We start from the raw sequence: 17,021 nt of genomic DNA, 5'->3' as shown, positions 1-17,021 counted from the left end.
GAATCGTGATTTGAAGGAGACAAAGGCATCCGTTTCTATAAACAGCTGATTATAGTATTTTAATTTTGTTTTCAGACAACCATGTTTTTGAATATTACACAAACATTATACGAATAATTAATAACAATAATAATTTGTATATTATTAATATAATATTATGATATTATATCTAACAGGAAGACCAGACAAATAAAATAACTTTTGTTCTAATCAATATCTTTAAACTTTTTTATATAATTTACAGATGTTTGCATTACATGTATAGTAGCTACAACATATTTTATGTTTTTTTTTTTTTTTGAATACGTAGGTAACTACTGAAATTAAAAATTTTTAATCTGATATAATTTTTTTTTTTTTTTAAATGGCAAAAAGCCTGTTTGTAAATTTGGTAATAGAAAATAATCGTTGTTGGTCTTTAGAAAAACAGACAGGCCCAAAATCATAATATAATCATGATGGCCGATCAGTACTCGCTGCTATTACTCGTCTGGGAGATAATTGATTTGCTCGACAACGGCGTGAAACGAAATTTGAATATTTGTTCATTCACAATTTATTATTCGACGTCACACGTAGTATAAGACCCGAAATTATGTCAAACTTCAATGATTCCGAAAACCTCAACACCATCATCGATGAGATGCTGGAATACCTCATCACTGCAGTGGTGTCGGATTCCAGCGTCCACCAAATCGAGACGACCTTCCAGTCGGTGCACCAGGATATCGTAGCCATGGAATTTGGCTACAGTCACCATCTTCAACTGAACACCGGAACCGACGATATAGGCGAAATTAGACGGATGATTGACATCCTCGAACAATTGGTCGATACTCTGGTTCACTTGGTGTCAGAAAACTTAACCTCCGTGCCACATGTACAGCCCGGAGACCCGTCCGTACACTGAAAGGTTGTACAACAGTGCCAGGAGGAGGAGGAGGACATAGTGAACAGCGATGACTTCGAGGTCGTAGTAGACGACGTTATGCCGACCGAGGACTCGGGAGAGGAGAAGATCATGTTTGAGGTTCTGGACGTCGAGCTTGATCCGGGAGTACAACCAGCAACCCACGTAGTAACTTCACGCGGGCGGACTAGGCGATTCGCGGGCGCCGCGTGGAGGGGAAACGAGCCGGGCGTGTGTTCATTTGCTTAGGTTGCTAGCGATGAGAAAGCATCCGCAGAACCCGACACCTCCGTTCCTCAGGTCGAAAGCAGTAGACAAGGCGAAGCGATGTGGGGTGAAGTTAGGTACGTGGTAGTTCACTTTTGGGGGTGATCGGCGTTAAGTCACCAGCGGTAGCGTTACGCGATCGTGGACGACGCGCGCTCGAGGTCGCCGACACGCGAGACCCTCTGGAGGCGTTGCGGGCCCCGGCTGTTTCGGTTCGAGAGCGACGACGACGACACGACGACGAAGGCTAGTGGTACCGCGTGGACAACGACGCCGTCTCAACGGTACCACTGACGACTGCTGCAACGTTGCACGCAGACGACTCGTGACGATAAAGATGGAAACCGCAGAGCTCACGTCGGGTGAATGACGGTTTGCTATATTTATATGGTGGCTAGGAACACGGACGTCACTGCAGCGTTGGATCCGCGGAAACGTAAAGTTTCAGGATTCAGCGGTGGGCGACTCCACGACGAGGCCATCGGATGCGGCAGACACGGCGCCGACGGGATGCCAGGCTAGGGCGAAAACCATGGAAAGTATCAGGACAGCGCAGGGCCGTATTTACAATTTGTGCGCCCTGGGTAACAATATTTTTACGCCCCCCTCCACATCAAAAATTAGATCCACTTTTTTGATTTTTCTTAATACATTTTTAGTTATAGTTCTTTATTCAGCTTTAATTTGTAAATTTGTCATATGTTAAATACTATTATTAAAATGTAGGTATAAGGTATACCTAACAACACATATTATATTATTATACACAGCAAAAAAAATGAATACAACAGGTACAATGATTATTTATAAATAAATTACAATCATTTTTTTCTAGATTGCTTATTGGCAAAATCTTCTATAATATCTTTGTAGTCTAATTCTCTTGTGAGTTCTGATTCAATGTTAAGAACAGCTAATGCATTTAGTCTTTCTTCTTTCATTGTAGCTCTTAACACTCTTTAGTGTAGAGAAAGACCATTCAGCTGAACAATTTGTAGCTGGAGTACAGAGTATCATTCTCAATGCAATGTCTGTATATGGATAGACTTCTACAAGGTTGTTATTTCTTGTATAAATACTCATTTCTAAAATTGTTTTTGGAAAAACACATTTTTGTTTTTTTAAGCTTTTAACATGACTTTGAAAATGAACGCATTCTATAGGAAATGAGGATCCTAAATCACTTTTGTATATACTTTGCAGTGACTCAGAATTTTTTTTAACTTCAGCAGGTGTTAGTTTTGAAAAGTGATAAAATAAATTATACTTTGAAGTTAAATTGTCATAGGAAATTTTTCTTTTTTCTAAATCAGATTTAATCTGGTCTAATATCATAAAATAAGTGTTTACTTTAAAATTTACAAAATCTTCAATTTTGATAATAGATATGATGATAGATGATAATAACTGTGGTTATGTCATGGTTGTCTATCTGCAATCGCGGACCGTGGTTACCTATGTTAAAATAATATTAATTATATTCTATGCTATCACTGAGTTATAAAATATAACGCCATACAATTATGGTACAAATCATAGTACAAATTCTTTCCAAAAAAATATTTATTGATACAATAATACACCAGGCTACAGCGGTGCCCGGCCGCCCCCCTAAATAAGTCAATATTTAACCGCCCGGGGAAAATGTCCCCATTCCCCCCCCCCCCTAAATACGGCCCTGATCACATCCGTACACAATAGTGTGGTAAGTTATACATTGAACGTCTGTTGTATGGTTGTCATAATAATAATAATAATAATACATCTGACGTGCGCATTAAACGTGAGGCGGTATCGTATATTGCTGTCCAATGTTCAAAGTTAACAACATCTTAATTTTAATCTTATCAGTGTTAAATAAGTTTGGTCACGTAAAACGAATTTCCATCGTGTAAGTTGGCGTTCCGGGGCGTGTGCCAAGCGCAAGTGAAGTGGTTCGTCTAATAACATACCTAATTTACTGTTTAAGTACCACATAATAATATATACACACACACACACCATACGGAGATATAAATAATACTTAATATAATAATACACACACGCACGCACACACACATATATATCATAACATTATTGTTATTATTAAATAGCGCAATACGCGCTTTCGCGTAACACGTGTAATTGATTTAATGAACGGCATTTTCCCTGTACACAGAGCGGCGTTTTACGACCAAAAACAATATAAAAAATATATATAGAAACGAAATGCGATCAACCTTGGAGCCGATTAAACGGAATCGGTTTGGTTATCAAAAAAAAAAACAAAACAAAACAAACCACTGCAAGCAGGACAGGGATGATTTTAACTGTCGACCTTTTTTTTTCCATCTAAAAAAAAATATATATATATAATATTCATTTGACGAATATGATATTATTATTATTGACGGCGATCCGATCGATTTATCGTAATGAATATAAAACCTTTTATATACATAATATAGCGTCGTGCAACGTCGGCGAACGGGGTACGAGATAAAGAGGACGAGGCGAGGTTGAAATATCGCGCGGCCGAGAATAGAGAAACAATCTATCAACTGGTGTGCGCACACCGCCTCGCTGGCTGCAGTTGCCATCACATCGTCGTCACCCGGCCGAATCGATGTCCGCGAAACGATATCAATCACGCGCTTTTCATTTTTTTTTTCCTCGTCCGCCTCTCCACCGTCGCCGCCGACTGTCCCACCGCAGCCGTCTGCCATTGTCAGATTCTCGAATGGAAACGATATTTTTATTATTTTCATTCGGTCATTTTACACCACCACCGCCGCCGCCGGCACCGCTTTATTGCGATATACGAAATAAGAATAAAGGGCCGCCGGAGAAGAGGAAAAAACGTATTTATACGCACACGTTATATATCATACTCGTACGTACGTGTGTGTGTGTGTGTGTGTGTGTGTGTGTGTGTGTGACGGGTGTGCGTGCGTGCGTGTGTGCGTGTTATATGTCAGACGGGTTGGTGATATTATAAGAAACCCTAGCCGGTATTTAGAATTCACCAGAGGGCGAGGGGTGGCGTGTGCAGGCTACGGTCGCGACGAACAAAATAATTGCTACGCGTTTGCTCTAGCCGTATATTCTGCATGCTCGCAACTAATAGTGTGCGTTTTAGAGTTACGGCGATAACTCGCCGTCTCGAATTCGCATACATATAATATACATACATACATACATACACACGTGCATATATACATATACGTATCACACATACATACGTGTAGGTATATAGACGTTACTGCGCCCTTATCTAAAACGACCTAGTTTCCCCGGCCTTTTGTGAAACGTAAAACAACGGTAAACTGTGTAGATAACGTGGCGATATTCTATATTGCTTAAACGCTAAAATGTAAACATTCAAATAACGAACTCGTTGTGCAGTATTAGACTGTACTCCTCTGAAGTCGGGTATTAGTGAGTGCCTCTCAGGAAGTTCGGAAAACAATGGACGAGACCCAGGGGGGAAAGAATTTACCGGATCAGTTTCACTTGAATATAAATTTACGGGTGAACAAATAAATAATTATAACGACTGCCGCGGCCGCCGTGGAAGTCATTATAAAATCGAATTTATGGAATGATAAATTAAAAAATTTTCATCGTTACTGTGGTGTACGTATAAAATTATTTACTTGTTAGGTATATATTATATATATAAAAACATAAAAAAAAAACCATAGAGTACACAACCAAATAAACATGAAGGTAGGTAGGGTGGTATATGATTAAAAAAATTAATTTATCAGCCCATCGATATATAGTTAGATGTGGTTATTAAATCTGGTAGGTGCGGTATTATTATAATTTCACCGACGAAACGAGAATAATATTAATATTATAGCCGTGGTCGGATTTATATAATTCTATATTATATTATAGTTCCCAGCTATAATACGGTATGTGATCTTTATCCAGATACAACAGACCCGAAACTAAATCCATACACTAATACATTAATACTATTAGAATAGTTAATACCGAAATATTTTAATTTTCAATTTAATATTATAATATGATATTATATAATATTTTGTTTTGGCATTTTTTTATATATATTAAATGGAGCTATTAATTGATTTTACACAATGGTATGAGTTTTTTTTATGTATATTAATAAATTATGGTTTATAGTAGAAAACAGGCAAAAAGTGAATCGATGCTCACTCAATAGGTACCTATTGCATAATAGAGTGACTCTGGTTGCCTAATTTCTCCATTTTTTTGTATGATTAATATAAATTAGGTGAAGTTAAAAAAGGTTAAGTTATAATATTATAATATGTGCAGAGGAAAAGTAAAAGAATTTCGTTCACTACATATTCTAAATCGATAAGTTCTGTAGTGGCTTAAGCCAGAAAATATTTTGCATTTTCGTTAATACCTACGTGCTCGGAGCCTATGGAAAGAGTTATGCGATGTGATTGGCCTTTAACAGAACAAAATATGTAGAACAAATAAGATTACATGAATTAGATATTATGACTATGGGCCATAAACCGTTAAACTGGTGACTGGTGTACTGCACATTTGAGAACGATTTGTCAGCCAGGGCGATAATGCTACAAAGTGTGTTCTGAGAAAACTAGTATGAACATGGAGTATTTGAGTATTATACGATTGAAAACAATGGAACAAAAAAATTAAATGTGTTTGTCTTATTTTAGATTACCCAGATTACCCAGCCAATCAGTCGGTTGAATATATTTTATTTATGCGAATGTGATATGGAGATGTAGTTAATACACACATTCAATTACTTAATGGGTATATCGGATATCATGGCGATGAATGGATTTGTTTTATCTCCTCGATTAAACCAATATTTGACGTACATTTTAATGATACGATTTAGAACCTTTTATTCAAATAAAGTTATTATTAATGACGAATTATAAGTTTAACCAAAACAAAATATAAGCATAATGATTTAAGTAATTGGTTAAGACTTGAAACTTCAAATATATTAACATTGAATAGATTCTTTATAATTAATATGTCAATTAATAATATTAGGTATAACTGGTATAAGTTATAACGATAATTAGTTTAAGTTTCTACTGAACAATTTAATATATGAATTATAGATTAACATAGGTACAAATGTTCAATACATATGCACCTAAATCGAACCTTTGTGTGACTATAATAATATGTACCTAGTGAACTTTTAATAGTTCCATAGAAAACAGTAAAAAAAAGAGTAAAATATTTGTTTAAATTAAATGGATCCGAGATATTTGCATGTGAAACTATTTAGTTAATTAAAGCATAGTAGCAAACACAGAAACTTGACAAGTATTTCATGAAACGTATATTAAGAATTATGATGTACCTGCGTAATTATAATTATATTTTGCTCGATAATTTTCTTAAAATACTAACTAATATAATATCTAGGTATATTTAATTGTTTATTTGTTGTAATTAAAAAAGGAACACATTTAGAGCATTATATTTTCCACCAAATGCATTATATGTATATAGAGTGTTTCACCAAACATGCTTATACTATTTTCTTCATCAATAATGCAGTTATTCAAAATATGATTTTTGGAGTTTTTAAATATACTTAAGGACCATATTTTTTAAACTTTTTTGCACAGCGCAAGAAGTGTCCTGTTGATATACAAAGACGTTTTTTTTCTTCAAATGAGAACCCCCGTTTCTACTGTTAATTTTATAACAGTTGATTTTTTTGATTACTACGAAGTGCTTAATACTTATAAAAATAAAAATTCAAAAGAATCGTTTTTGAGTTATTTAACTTTGTGTAATAAGGATAATAAGTCTATGATAATGGGTTTGGTAGATATAGGAGCTATCGTGGTGATTTTAAAATTGTGGTAATTAATATTACTTATTAGTCTATCAACAGTTATGATTTCACATAAACACTTTTATTTTAGAATCAATATTAGGTACATATTATATTAATATATGAGACTTTTTAGTCTTTACTACTATGATAACTAATAATATAATAAATGCTTTCGGCAAAAATTAATTCAACCTACTGTATTACTAGTAGTAAAATAAATTAACTAAATAATAGCATTATGAATACCTATATAATAAAAACCAAAATCATAAACTTAGTAGTATGGCTGTCATTCAGTCTCCACTAAGAACTGTTTTCAGCATTCAATGATTTTCAGTGACCTGCCTAATGGTGAGGTACACTTGACACCTGCTATAAAGAAAAGCGAGTTCCCTGTTTTTATTTATTTATTAATGTTTCTGGTGGATCAAATAATTTTTTATTTGTTAGGTATCTCGAATCACGAAAAATAACTCATTAACCCGTAGTGGTCGATGTATGAAACTATAATTCTACAACGACTGTACCTACAGTTTATAACATAATATTATATACATGAAAGTATTGACATTTTGAACACTTAATTGTTAATTTCCACATTATTCCGCAGAACATGCGTGACTGATCTTCAATAACCATGAGTGCTATTAAGTGGTATCTACGTTAAAAAAGTTTGAAAACCACTGAAATAGATCATTTTCCAACCTTTTATGAGCTACACTCTAATATTATAATATAGGTATTGTTAATTTAATACATTACGGATAATAATATGTTAGAATTAAGGCTTAAGAGAAACGGTTTTCATTTTAAATATTTTTACATTTTGAAAACAATTTATGTTAATTATCGTTCTATCATAAAATCCAATTGAAATACATGTTGTTAAATATGCGGGAAATTAAATTTTAGCGGTATAGGCACATCTATGGAAATTTGATGTTTCCTTCACCTTTAAATAAAAATATTACAATATTAGGTATACTTATTACATATATTTACCTGATATAGTTTTACCTAAAATCGAAGTAGCATGTGCCTAATATGCCTATATGTACAACATATTATATAATAATATGCTTTGAATTTTTAAATCGTATACTATCATTAATAGTCAATAACAAACATTTTGAAAACGAGTTTTTATGGAAACTAAACAAGTATAAATAATATTATAATAATGCTGAGTAATTTTTTTTCGGTATCAAAATATCAAATTATGATTATTATGCTTTAACAATTTAAACAATTTGTATAGTTTTAAAAATATTTCCAAAAAATTATGTGTTCTCGGAAACAATGCATTGCTGATCATGACGTATCGTCCCACACTAATGAAGACATAAATTCTAATTCTAGTAATAAATTTGCCGAACATATTATCAACATTAAACTTAAATTATTTTTACTCCAGTGATTCTCGCATTGTTGAGTTATTGAACTCTAACAGCAATTACGTTCGTTATAATTTATTTCAGCTTTAGTTCAGAAGTTTCACGAAAACAGTAAAACGTCAGTTCGTTTGACTTATTTTGATGGATCGAGCTACGTAAAAAAACATAAAGCTCGTCAAACAAGTATTGAAAAAATATTTATTTAATAAACCAACCTTATTATTGATACAAGCACAATTTACTTGAGTTTGTGACAATATTTTAGAACAAACCAGTAAGAAATCGTTCGTTGGAAGCAGCTCTGATACAAACATCCGAAATACTATTACTAAATGTAAAACGTGCTGTGACAATGGTAAACTATTATGTATACACATTACACGATTTAATTGTGTAAAACTATTTATAATCCGCATGTCGATTGTTAATATATTATATATTAGGTCCATGTATAATTATGTATGCGGGTCCCTACATCAATATTGTGCTTTAAAATTCCATTATTCTGACCTGTTTAGTATTCAAGTTTTAATACTCATTGGTTCAATTAACCATTACATAATTCAGTGATATCCACTAATAATAATAATTTGATGGTCAATAAATGTAAAATGGTTTACGTATAATATTATGTAATTACTTACTATGCATAATATTCTTCATGCTAGAATAATATTAGTGTTAAGCCGAGTTTCAATAGGTGGACTATATTTAATTTATAATGGGATATTGTCCGTTTATTTTGCATTTATTTAATCAGTTAAATACTAAATAGGTATAATAAATGATAAAAATTATATACAAATTCAAAATTGAAATCGTATCCACAAATCCGTATTAAAATGTGTAGTTATTAATTGATTGCTAACATTTACCTTAATTTATTATATACCTACGAGTGAAATTGTTTTTTATTTAATAATAATATTATGTGAAACGGTTATAAAGAGTTTATTGAATTATAATAATAAAATGGAGTGCACAAATATGCATGTAATACATTGTTTATCAATACCTAGTCCACAACACGATTAAAGATAGTATGGTTTCCAACGAATCTAGAAAAGTGTCTACCGAATTGAATCTCCATAATCAGTATTAAACAGCTGGAGATTTCCGCACCAGCGCTTATTTGTTGTAGTGAGTATAAATGCGGTTAACTTTCATATGTAAATTGTAGTTACGCGATAGTCACTCTGACACATAAGTGCTCTTAAATCTTCAGCTGTTTAATTTAACTTTAATACTGATTATAGATATTCATTTCGGTAGACAATTTTCATGTATTGGAATCATGGGTCAATGGACAACCATTCTATTTATAACCGTGGTACACAACAATATTAGTTGTACTATGATTATTTTTATTGATAGCTTACAACATCTATTTATTTATACTAAATCATGCAATTTAATTTCGTATTTATTTCACAAAATAATCACTTCATGTTAAAAAAAATTAATATTGACGCACTCAAAATATACGTTTTAACGTTTTGTTATTACTTATTAAGATGTGTTGCCATAGATAGAAATAACCCTTTATTAAAATAATTTAAATAACGTTAGAAGGATTTCGTTAGCAAAGAATGCCATCCAATTAACTTTTGGGTGCACTGGGAACGAAACTTTTTGTATTAACACTCGATGGACGCTTTCGTTTTTTAACGCCAGTTAGTGGTGGGGCACATTATTATGGATGAATCTCAAGGCCCAAAGAGCAAACATTTTCTTTTCACCAACCGACCAAGTGAACAAACAACTATCGTATCTTTCAGAGAAAGTTTCATTTTTAATTTAAAACTTTTGCGCTCGAAATGCTGAAACAGTTAAATCGAAATCATTTCGGTGCGTCTATGGTGGGTGGGAGTTGGAGTAGAGCTTTGATGATGAGGAATACAGTGAGCTTTGACCACATAACAGCGGTTTAGCATGTTAACTTTCATTTTATTTTTCTATCGCACGTTGCAGCGGACCAGAAATCTAGTGGAAGTGGTTCTAAGTCGGCGGCTGACATGTCAGACACTCTGCCGGCTGACGTGTGTGTTCGGATGGTGGGCGGACGAGTACGTGAAATATTAGACTTATTGGCCCGGTCGGACAACGACATGGGGTGTGCGGACGCCTATTGGTTGCAGAAGCTGTTTAAGTCGGTAATCCGAGCACTTGATGACTTACGGAGTGCTTGCTGTAGACCGCGTCAGGTCAATATTCCGATTTTCTCACTCGTTCGTTTTATATACGTACCGCTTGCGCCAGCAGCTGCTTTAAACGACCGATTAAAATTAAAATCGATTTGACACATATTCGCGCGCATTATACCGAGTAAAAGCATTCGGGCGTCGAAACTTTGTTGTGTTTTATCGCAATTGTTGATAATTTAGATCGAAAGAGAGGACGTCGGAGACAATTTACGTTGTTTTCCGTAAAATGGTCGAATAAGTTTAAATAGGTATTACTAACCTATATAGACAGAGTAGGTACCTTATATTATAGTGCGCCTACTTTTATACAATTTTACTGTTACATAATATCGTAATCACATTACGAAACTTATTCCGTTTTAAACGCATCGCTGTTATTCGTTTTATCTTTATTTATTCAAACACGTAGAATCCATAGCCTCCTCCTGATCGGACGATCGATAAATTACAAGTAGATGTCTATCGAACGTCATTCACTGACGTTAGGTCATATTTATAGATAACTAACTTGCGGAATTCTTGCAAAAAGACCTTCCGGCTCTCCGGCGCCGGTCCCGGGCCGTCAATGTCGTCGAGTGAATTTAATATGCTGTGCAAATATCCACACAATGTTTGTAATCAATGCGGTTGTTCGGTCAATACTAACCTGCAGAAATTGATAAAAGCCGCCGCCAATTTTGGATGCTTGTATGGTTACGCGGTCAACTCGGACAAAGTGAATAGACGTTAAAAGTACATACTATTTAATATTATATAATATTTATGTGCTCACCCAGAGTTGAAAACACTCAGTAAATACTACCTGGAACTACAGATTTAGAATGTCCTATGGGAAAACTGTGTTTGTGTTTACGTACCTATTATAAGTCCATCTCGTGTTTAATAATAAATCTTCACTTACAATTTCTATAAAACAGTTTTCTGCGAGCATGACGTATTTAGGAACGTAGAAAAATATCATAACGATTAGGTAGTATTTGAAGATATTACACTTTCGTCGCACTGTACTACAATACTGTAGTACCTACATAATTTTATTTTTTTTTAAACTTTATATATAAACTTTATGTATTATAATATTATGCTTATGAGCGAATTGCAATTGGTATTTGATACAAAATAATACAATATATCATAAATATTGTGATTTTTTTTTTATTGAACAAATAATGAATTAGTAAACACACAAATATATAAAGGTATAATTATAATATAAAATATGTAATTGTATAGTTCTCTCTAATTTTCATTACCTAATTAATATTACTGCTTTTCATTTTAAAAGTTACATTTTGGTATATCATGTAATACAATATATGATTAGCTATAACTTATAATACCTACATATCCCGAAAATGTTTATATTTTTGTTAAAGCCGACAAGTGACTCTTAATTATAATATAATTCTTCAAACAATAGGTACAATAATTTGTCATTGATAAAACTTGTTATGCATTATTATTTTGTTAGAGCATTAAGTAAACATTTGAATTATCTGGTAGTTATTATTGGAGTTTAAAAATATATAGCTGCGAAAAAGTAATAATTTTCTGATTTATTAATTATTAATTTATTAAGGAAAAGGAAATTAATAATAAAAATGCCTAAGACTCAGATGCACCTAGGTATGTGAATGCGTCGTTATTCATTTAATCAATTTGTTTGTGTGAACATTTAAAAAACGATGAAAATATTATCTAGATAAAAAAGAATCAATTATCACAATTTTTATATGGCTATAATTTAAATTAAAATTTTTAATAGTTATCTGCATCTAAATATTTTGCTTTACAACAAACAAGCTGAACAGTGAACAATGATAGTTTTTTTTTACCGCATACCTACTAAAATATTTGTGAATCAGATATGTTATTGATACATATTTTGTTTGATATAATTTAATATTTATACAATATTAATACATTGTTTTATTAACATTTGACTTCATCAAGATAGTAAAATAGTAAAATTTGTTTAATGAGTTGTTGCAATCGATAATGACACAGTTTTATGCGATATTATAATATTTTGAAATGCACAATGTTTTAACCATATATTATAATATGTATATTTTTTTAATACAATATGATATAGAGGGGAGATATTTTCTGTCTTCTTCATAAATGTTTTTTTATAATATTTTTATTAAAAATAAAAGTATATAAGTATCTCAATAAACAAATGCTATTTTTATGTAGCTATAAACAAATGCTTAATTTAATCATATTATTTTAAAACTTGTTTTTATGTATTCCAGAAAAATATATTGCGTAATTCGTGATAAGACGTAATGTGAATACAACATGTGTGTAGATTTTACGGTAATGTACTAGATAATCAATTAAATATTAACTACTTACTCTATTACAATACGAACATAAATATCGAAATGAACCAAAGAATTATCACACGTGTAAATAAATATATTGTATGTGTATAAAATAAATATATAACTACTCTGCTCTACGTACTCATGTAAGAAATTATAATAATATTAACAATAATAATTTACAAATCAATAAAATAAATGGATTTTATTTTTTAATAAAACAAACAATATATTAAAACATTTGGTGTTGTGTTTATTTAAAAATGTTATCCAAGTGTCACGATCTTCCGAACAATGACCTGTGTGTTTTTTTTATTATTATTCTAATCGATTACAAAATCCATGAGTAAACCCTTTTGTATACGGCTTTGCCTTTTTCATCTCCGGTCACCATCATTATTTTTCTTTTGTACTGATCTCTTTTTTTTCTTTTGCGCTTCTCCGTCCCTATATTTCTCTCTCACTCTTTCTTTCACTTCATCTCTTTCTATTTCCATCTCTCTATCTTTTCTTTTCTTTTTTTAATGCTCAGTTTACTTATATCGATTTTGGAAAATTTCCAGACACTCCACATGAATTGGGCGCTTCCGTATAAATGTATATACACTGAAGCACATACCCCTAAGGGATTTCGGTTCGCTAAAGGGTCCGAGAGAAATCCTTTTAAAGCGCAATAAATTTCGCGCAGATAGCTAAAAACACCCACGAAATGAACACATACTCATAATTCCCGAAATATTATGTAGCATTCCGTGTGGATTACCACTTAAATTTATGCGAAATCGAAGTGTTCACTGTCCATAGGTTAGCCGTGTATGCAGTACCTCAAACATTGATTATTTAAAACATCCTGAAACTCTGGACCATTTATCAAAGTAGGTATGTCTTGTTAAATTTTGTCGCAAAGAATAACCGGAAAGTAGCGTAAGTTAGGTTAGTAATAATAATAAATATATTATGAAACTTTTTTTATGACGTCTGTAAAAGCCGTAGATGTTTGAAAAACATGTGCCTTTATGTTTCAAAAAGTTGTTTTAGTTTTTAGAGTTAACATTATAAACTTTTTAGACTTTTACATGTAACTCATTTTCAATAGATCGAAAATAATGTTTTTTTTTACTCCAAAATAAAATAAAAAGAAGAATAAACCATGACCCTTATACACTGTCTTAACAAGAACGACCACATTTATAAATTATTTACACGAAACAAAATGGTTTAAATAAATATTACCGTATGAAAATACAAGTAGTACCTGCAATAGCCTGCAAAGTATATGGTTTCTTTTTTTTGACAACGTGCGTTGAATCGAAACTTTATATGTACTTTAGTTATGTATTTCTAAAAAAATAACTTAAACATCTTCATTCTTTTTCCAATATCCATAACGTATTACTTACACGAATATATTTCTAATATTATTATTTGATTTCATACATAACGTTTATTTAATATTTTTAAATATTTCTTAAAGAATAAATTATGTTTAATTAAAATGTATAAGCTTTCTTATATTTATTTTTATATGAACATAATATATCATAATCCATCTGTGATTTGTGAATATATATATAACTTTAAAATAAGAAAAATGGCATTTATTTTTATAATAAATTGTTCCATTTATTTTATTTATTCCATACATAAATCATACACAGTTCTAACCGTAATGTATTAAAGTACTTAAAAGCATTAGTGTACATCGGTTGGAACATCGGTCGTTTTCTTCGTAATGAATATTTCCTTTTGTAGCATCTATAATGGTTTTCTAATCTTCAGATCTCATTTAAACATTACAAAGAAAAACGAGAAAAATATAACATTTCGTTATTTTTGAACACAAATAGGTAGGTAACTATATGCTATCTATTTTATTTTTAAAAACAATAACATTAATCGCATTGCTTGTGCTGTAGTCGAAATACTTTTTATAATAGAACACCCCCAGTTGGAGCTGAGCGTTTTAAACTTGCACTCATATGAAGCTCTTACAGTGGTAGTCCCAGTGGATGTTAATTTGAACGAATATTGACCAACACTATTGTGTCAAAGCTTATCAGTGTTGGTTAGCCGACAAAATGTAATTTTCTGTGAATTTTATTTACTAACCCACTAAGGCATTCCGAACACGTAAAACGACTGTTAACTTTTTTTCCTTCCCTCTCACATTCCATATGACTGAGCCAAACATGGGAATGACCTCTAATATGTGTCGGGTACATAGAAAAAATGCGTAAAAATGCTTTTTCCCTTTATGGTTCCCAACAAAACGGTCACAGTTAGTTAAACAGGGTAGATAAAAAAAAAATGGTAATATATTTTTTGTTTTATTTTGTGTGTTTGTTATTACAGAAAAGAAACTTCAGATGATAAGCAATACTGTAAAGATAACGACACACTGAAAGGTTCAGTAACATTTTTTTTTTACGAATGAGTTATTGAGGCAATTCCAAAATTATTTTTAATTTATTGTTTTAAAAGTTTAACAATAAAATCTTAACCCATAATATTTACATAAATAATTATGTTTTTGATACATAATATTATTAAATATACAATATTACGTTAAATGTTTTTGAATCTATGACGGCAGATACTGTTAATGTTTGTTATAAATTATTTTATCGGACCACACCAATCATGAATAAACTATGAACTATAATAATACATCAAAGGATAATTAACTATTTAGTTTAAAAAATATGTAGACCAAGTTACTTTACTGAAGTTTTTGATTAATTATTATTCTATACAACATTTTATGTGTAAATAAAATATAGTAAAATGTAGTAAAAAATAAACTATGTGAAAGTATATTTTACCTATCTTATGGTTTTTCAAAAAAACTCAATATTATGTATGATAAATATTTTAAAGATTCAATAAAATCATTACGTATTTTTTTTTTCAATTATGTATTATATTTTGTTATATTTAGATTATAGTATTGTACCGATATAACATAGGTAATTCTAGTCATTCTAAAATAAACCAAAACGATTTCGTGAATAATTTCATAATATGATTCAACAATACCACAAACAATAGTTTTTAACTAATGTGTTTTTAATGTATGAATGTTTACATAAATTCAAACAAACTTGTATTATAATATAATTTGTCTACAACAATTAAAACTCTGAATAACAATTTACAAATTTTCCTTTATAGTTAGATTTATAGGTACTAAAAATGCCCATAAGTTTCTCCGGAAACTGGAAAGTATTTTCAAATGTTTTACAGGTTATATGTAATAATAGATAATGATGAATATATATGTAGGTATATATTATGTAGTCATTTTATATCTTGTGAGGATTTAAAGAAATACATTTATTTTTTTCAATTTCTTTACCTATATAGTGCTGGTTATTGAATTTGTTCTTAATCTAGGAAGGATTAAAAAATCAATTCTGAGAATTTGTGTGTCTGTAATGAACAGTATTAATATGTTTTCGAAACACCAGCTTCTGAAGAGAAAGGAATAAATATAAAATAGTGAAAAAGAACGGAAATTCTAAGATATTAGACCAAGTTAGAGAAGAAAGAAAATAATAAAACGCAATAAGGGTCGACGTGTGACGATGTGGAATGATGATGGGCCATCTTACAAGATGATGAAGAATATTACCACATTAAAATCGGAGGGCTTGATTGAAATACATAAACCATAAGGAAAACCAAGGAAATCATATTTTTAAGAGCTCAAAATAATGAAATATGAAGTAAAATATTTTAAAATGGTGAAATTTAATAAAAATTAATCAAATAGATAGATACATGTTGTAAATGATTCGTATTTATTATCCCAAACAGTTCATTAAACCACTATAATATAATTATTATTTTTTAATTATCTGATTTTTAAAATGATCTATTTGTTGCTAATAAGTTATGTATACCTACTACATTACTACATAATATATCAAGATTTAGAGCTTTTTCTTTGTTGTTACCTAGTGGTTTATAAATTTTATTATAATAAATACAATTTGATAAATTGATAAATGTTTCAGTAAATTTTCCTAAATATATCAAGAAAATGCCCATTTAAAAAATGAATTTAACATGTATAATTCTGTAGATACGTTTATA

At 31.1% G+C, this 17,021-nt stretch overlaps 2 protein-coding genes across 2 annotated transcripts in view; one reads left to right on the top strand and one right to left on the bottom strand.

Moving 5' to 3' along the window:
* Nucleotides 1-17,021, bottom strand: part of LOC100165947 (zwei Ig domain protein zig-8) — a 294,097-nt gene that overhangs the window by 164,312 nt on the left and 112,764 nt on the right. The gene's annotated exons all lie outside the window — the stretch shown is intronic.
* LOC100570274 lies at nt 7,189-12,918 on the top strand. Its single transcript, XM_003247619.3, has 6 exons — nt 7,189-8,356; nt 8,477-8,575; nt 8,658-8,747; nt 10,364-10,596; nt 11,096-11,328; nt 12,855-12,918. The coding sequence occupies exons 1-5, from the start codon at nt 8,281-8,283 to the stop codon at nt 11,324-11,326; spliced, it is 729 nt and encodes a 242-aa protein (XP_003247667.1). The 5' UTR covers nt 7,189-8,280; the 3' UTR covers nt 11,327-11,328; nt 12,855-12,918.

The sequence above is a fragment of the Acyrthosiphon pisum genome, chromosome A1 (genome assembly GCF_005508785.2).
Source record: "Acyrthosiphon pisum isolate AL4f chromosome A1, pea_aphid_22Mar2018_4r6ur, whole genome shotgun sequence".
NCBI lineage: Eukaryota > Metazoa > Arthropoda > Insecta > Hemiptera > Aphididae > Acyrthosiphon > Acyrthosiphon pisum.
This window is presented reverse-complemented; position numbering and strand designations above follow the sequence as displayed.